Genomic DNA, 6,291 nt, shown 5'->3' with positions numbered 1-6,291 from the left:
CTTTAACATTTTATATATGATTAATAAATATTAATAAATACTAACATATATGACACCAACTTTTTTTTCTTGAAAATTTCTTTTATTTTCTAGTACTTTTTCAGAAATATATATATTACGGCCATCATGCATGTTATAAAGCCCGATGCAAGAAATTATGATAATATTACACCAGGCAATAATTTGTGAAAATCAACTACTTCATCAACCATTTCTTAATTTCCCCGAACGATGTAGTGTATATTATTTATGGATCTTGCTACGTCCACCGTTCTCAGCATTGGAGTTACCGTTAGGTATAAGTAAGTTTTTATTATCTTTCTATTTTTTCTATTTATTTTTTTAATACTTTTAATTTTTTTTAAAAATATTTATAATATTATTAAAAAAATATTTTTTTAATCACAAAGGAAAAAAAAATAAAAAAAGGTGAGCGGTAGCTCCCAAGCGGTGACTATACCATTTTCTATTATTTATATACCTTCTGTCCACATGCACATGCACACCTCGATCGTGCATAGACATATTCTTCAACTGTTAATTTTAAAAATTAAATTAAAAATAGAACCAAGAGGTTTGGACAGCGGACGCAGAAGGTAAAGTTTGTAAAACACTCGAGCATTCTCCAATCTTATTTTAGCATCCCATGACTTTGTTTGCCTTAAGTGCTGGCTTCTCAACCACAGTCCCGTCGTTACCAGCAAGGGCTCGGTACTTATCTTTCCTGGTGAAGCTGGTACATTCATAGGAAAGAGTTGCGGCGATCACCCTCTGTATGTAATTCGCTACCTCGTGGCTGGACTTCCCAGAACTGCAGGTTAGCTCCAATGGCAGCTTGTTCAAAAACTTTACCTCGTATGCCGGGCTAGGATTCATGAAGAAGTAAAATGGGTCCATCCCTTTCCACCCTCGAGCTGTGGTTCCGTGAAACATACTCATCCGGTTCACCATGGCTACCGGTACAAGCTGGTCCGTCAGTTCGGCAAACAAAGCTGAGAACCTCAGCAGGAATGGTTCCCGGCAAGTCGTTCCCTCGGGGCATATTGCCAGGTCGCCTTCTTCCAAAAGTTTCTTTATCATGGCTGCGTCTGCGAGTCGGTCACGACTGAGCCGGACTGTCTTGATGGGTGAGATTATCTCGGAGAATCGGGAGACGGAATAGGTGACTGCAGGGATAGGGCGGCCGAGGGCGGTGGAGAGGAAAATGGGGTCGAGGAGGGTTCGGTGGGAGCAAATGAAGAGGACGCCGGACTGGCCTGTGGATTTCTTGACTGGAGGAGGAGGGGTGCCTTTAATGGTGACACGTACGCCCAGTGCCCAGAAAGCGTAGTAGACAAGGGGCATTGGGAGGAGGGCTCCGGCGGCGATTCGTAAACAGGCAAGGACGAAGCCTACGGGGATCCAGAGAATGGTGAGCAGTGCAATGAGTGGAGTCGGCTTTTGGACCAGGCGGCCATCGTGGAAGACTATGGGCTTGGGGAGCTTGTCACTGGTCACGGCCTTTACGTCTGGCTTGGGCGGCACTATGTAAGCCTCCTGCGTACGTATATTCAATCGTAAGTCAACTATAAAGTTAATCTATATAGAATTTTTGTTATTTAATTATTCAAAAAAATACAGATAATCGAGTAATTACTCCCTAAACTATGTATCGATTATGATAATTACGTACACCGGAACTATAAAAAATTTGCATTAATAATAATATAGTAATACTAAATAAAAAAATAGAAAAAAAAACCCAAAAATTTGATAATTATTTTGAATTTTTTAATTCTTAATGAATGGTATTTTTGCTAAATTTTTAATATAGGGTAGATTTAAATATTTTGATAACTTCAAGGCCGGTGATCGATCGTCAAAATCGATACTTTGAAGGAATTAGATGGTATTAGTTTGAGGGACCATGCATATTGATATTATTCTCTTATGTAATTAATCTGTTTATTGCCATGCAAGTTCACAACTCACAAGAGGAAAGAAAATAAAATGAAACGTACGTGATAATTTGATTTTTGAAGTTATAATTGCATAAAATAGTGTGCTGTATTTGGAGTCTTGTATAGCGCCAAACCTTGCACAGTGACATAAAGGGAGCATCGGTACGCCTATCCCCGAGGCCTATATCAGGCTGAGTTTTTACAAAAGTTTTATTTAGAGCATCTGCCTTGTTCTTCCCTACAAGAATCCCTGGCTCACGAACAAACCCGGTCGCTCTTCCCCTGTAAGTTGCTACCTCTGTCCCCAAAACCGAATCAGCTCCCAAGAAATCTTTCAGAAACGCTTCCACCATGATTCTTGGATTCGCAGTGAGGACGTACCGTTGTCCGCATGCAGAAAAGACGCGCCATGTTACTGGGTGGAGGTCGCTCGAGTAAAATTTTGGCAGCACAGCACGAGCCACCGACTCGATTTCCGATACTCTCACGCCGGCAAATGTTGCAAAGATGAGAACTTTAATCCCCGCAGACTCTGAGACAAAGTAATAGAGAAGTCCGGCGAGTGGAGAAGCTAAGAGCAAGAACAGGAGCCTCAGAACTCCACCAACCTCGAAGGCCAGAATAGCAAAGTAAGGGAAAGAGCTACGGCCTCTAAGCAAGGTTCCATCCATGTCAGCTACCACTGTGTGCTGTTCTCGGCCGATTGACGCGCATTTGTCCACGGTTGGGAAGGTAGCATCAGCCATGTTGACTTAAAAGCTGAAGGAGAGAGACCCTAACTTCTGATGGAGCCCTTGCAGTTGCAGAGGTTGATTTCACGTCTATGATTTTCAGTAAATATATAGAATTAGAATTAGAATATGTGAGTGAGAGAGAGAGAGAGAGAGAGAGAGAGAGAGAGAGAGAGAGAGAGAGAGAGAGAGAGAGAGAGAGAGAGAGAGAGAGAGAGAGAGAGAGAGAGAGAGAACTGTTTATGAAAACAATGGTTCTGGAAACAGATTATTTTAAGAACAAGCTAGCTAGGCAGCTTCTTGTATATCCAAGAGACGTTGGACATCCTTGTTTTCAAAGGAGAATTAGCAAAATGATGTGGTTTGCGTGATTGACTAATTAATTATGTCATGGTTTATTCCGCCATTTATTGTTTTTCTTAGTTTGAGCTTTGCAATGTCTCTCCCTCCCATGCCACCTCGCTCGCGCGTGGAAGATATTACCTGCACAAGAATGAGGTTTAAGGTATTTTAATTTATTTCTCCACATTAAGTGCTTAATTAGATTACAAAATCTCTTTTCCCTATTGAATAAGTTTTAGTCATCTTGTTATTATCGGCTAATGTCTGTCGTAGTGGGTTTCTTGTAATTACAAAAGGGTTTGTAATTTTTATCATAATTCGCAAACCCAACTTGAATCTGTCATCTGAGTCCACGAAATAACAAATTAATTAGCTTGAGGATTTTGAAGTGCTTGTTTTATGGAATGAATTTGAGTTTATTTGTTTACGATTTGAAGTGGTTTAAACCAGAGACATAATACTAACCGTATCCAATACATGAAAATAACATATTATTAGATCTAGTACTTGAAGGATATAACTGATCGTTGAATTAAATGGACGTGAACTCGACTTGACATGATTGGAACTCCAAAATAATATGAATTTTCATCCCTAAATCTAATGAGTTAATGAATTCTTAAGTATATATTCGAGTATTTTAAGGTATAATATTTCAATTTCCCCGCATTTGGGTGCTAGATCATTAGAAAACCTTTAATCTTAATTCGGTCTGGAATAAAATTTAGTTCCTATATGATAGAATATTGAAGATGAGGAAAATAAAATGTAATTCTCCTTGATTGAATTTGCTGTGTACATGTCGTATTTTTATACAAGAAGGATCCTAACAAACTCTGATATTTTTACAAGTAGTTGGTGTGGGCTACCCATTACAGCAGAGTTGGTTATGGTATCTGCCAGAATAATACAAACGTGCCAAGAGAGCACATACCAAGCCTATTCTAAGTTATTCCACAAGGTTTTAGAACAGAAGCTGATGTGGTAGGACAGTGATGATCAGCAGCTGAGGTGGTGATGCCGTTTGGTGAAGCAGCTGAGGTGGTCTTCGAAGTGGAAGACAGTGCAGCTTGCTCAATACGCCCCCACGAGCCTAACGATGTGTCAATTACAGTGAGGCTCATTCTTAATGAATGAAAACGAGAGTAAACTAAAGGCTTGGTAAGTATGTTGGCTAATTGGTCCTTTGATGAAGCAAAACACAGGATTTGATGAAGCCATAACAGATTTTGATGCGTAAGTCATCAGAGTTTATTGCTCTGATACCATAGCAGAGAATCTTGATTGTACAAGAAATAGATAAATGAAAACAGAAGGAAGAAGAACTTCAGTCCTGTATCGTATTACTTCAGTAATATATTACATGAATTAAGTCTCTATTTATACATATTCAATGATAATTAACTAATATAACTCACTCTTTTTCTTTTTTGTTGTTTGGGGGGGGGGGGGGGGGGGGGGGGGGGGGGGGGGGGGGGGGGTTGGTTGGTTAATGGGGACGACATGTCCAAAACTTTATTGAGAAAAATACTAATTTAATTTACAGCGGAGGAAAACCTTAAACAAAATAACAGTAGCCAATCAAACCAATAACACCTATAAAAGAACAACAAACTAGCCACAAAACCCAGAACATAAACAAATTAAGGTTTAATGCTAGGTTGGCCAATTTTATCAATTTAGAGAAAACCCCTCAAATGCATGGGAGTAGCCCCCCCTCCTCATACTACATCAAGGAGTGTAATCCGTCCTGTTCGGTCTGATTTTATACAAAATTTAGGACTGAACTGGTATATACTGGTTTTGTATTTTTCAAAACCGATTACAAATTGGTTACTAAAACGGTAATCCAGATTATTGATTTCCGATCTGGTTTTAATGCACTATATTATATATTATATAGTTTATCTATAATATAGTATATTATAGTATATAATACTATAGTGATAATATATTATAGTATATTATAATTATATTATAGACTATAATGATATATTAATATAATATATAATATAATAATATATTATAGCATATTATAATATATAGTAATTTGGTATTAGTATAACTATTAATGCAATAAATAAAATGATATAAGATTTTAAAATTTAATATTATATTAATTAGTAATTTATCATATAATATAAAACTATTTTATATAGAGTTATACATTATATATAAATATTATATACAATATAAAAAATTAAAATATATATAAACCAGTCCAGTCTGATCCGGTCCGATTTTAGAAAAAAAAAAATGAAAACTGAATCGATTTTGACCAGTTAAAAAAGAAATAAAACCAATACCAAGCCAAATCAAACTCAGGACCGATGGGTCCGGTCCGATTTACTAGTTTATCGATTTCTTTTTACATCTCTATTTACATCTCAAACCTGCTTCACCTTGTAAAGCCAAAAACCAAAAACTTGATTTGCTTCCCCATATTGATGTCTAATAGTGAAGTAAACACCATAAAGTGCCTTAACTATCTCTTCCCAAAACTCCCAAAGATATCAAACCATACAATTATAAAAAAGAATGCAATCAACTACTATTTTAGAATCCCGTCCAATTTCCAAATTAAAAAAACTCAATTCTTTACAAAAAAAACTACTCCCGCATGAAGAGCACAAAGTTTGGCCTCGTTATTCGCTCCTGGCCAAAGCAAGTTGCGAAGACACATTTAACATTACCAAATTCATCCTAGCCTCCCGCCACAAGAACCCAGATTACCCTTACAACTTCCATTGATATTCAGTTTTACGTATCCAAGAAATGGCTTGCTCCACGCCACTATGCGTGGCCTACATCTTGCATATTACACGTGTAACGTAATCCATATATCAGGTTGACTTATACCCTAATACATTAGTCATAAATTAATTAAGTTGGGACCAAGTAGATGGATAATATATTCAATCCACGGTTTGATTCCCGCATTTTGTTTTTGCATTTCAAATTGTTTATGCTACATGTAAAAATAAAGAATTGAAGTGGCCGAATGATGGATTGAGTAGCATGGTCCAGACCATACACATTAATATAATGACATATCTTGAGATGATGATGAGTAACATTAATTATAAATAAATTATCCCAACAAATTTTCATATATTGAAAGGAAAATTTTGAACTTAAAAAGGTAAAAATTGATTAAGATGATGATGATAATGTGTCAGTCAAATGCTTTTATTATTACTCGGTTTTTTTCAGATCACTTGGAAAGTTTTGATGTGTCAACCAATGACAAGGTTTATACTTTGACAGCTTCTAGTTGT

At 36.9% G+C, this 6,291-nt stretch overlaps 1 protein-coding gene across 1 annotated transcript; it reads right to left on the bottom strand.

Annotated features, from left to right (window-relative positions):
* Positions 1-472: 472 nt before the first annotated feature.
* On the bottom strand, positions 473-2,849 carry LOC122309630 (glycerol-3-phosphate acyltransferase RAM2-like). The gene is made up of 2 exons (XM_043123159.1): positions 2,075-2,849; positions 473-1,536 (listed from the first exon to the last, which is right to left on the bottom strand). The coding sequence occupies exons 1-2, from the start codon at positions 2,684-2,686 to the stop codon at positions 637-639; spliced, it is 1,512 nt and encodes a 503-aa protein (XP_042979093.1). The 5' UTR covers positions 2,687-2,849; the 3' UTR covers positions 473-636.
* Positions 2,850-6,291: the final 3,442 nt, after the last annotated feature.

The sequence above is a fragment of the Carya illinoinensis genome, chromosome 5 (assembly GCF_018687715.1).
Source record: "Carya illinoinensis cultivar Pawnee chromosome 5, C.illinoinensisPawnee_v1, whole genome shotgun sequence".
Classification (NCBI taxonomy): Eukaryota; Viridiplantae; Streptophyta; class Magnoliopsida; order Fagales; family Juglandaceae; genus Carya; species Carya illinoinensis.
Note: the sequence above shows the minus strand (reverse complement) of the source record. Positions and strands in the feature narration are given on the sequence as shown.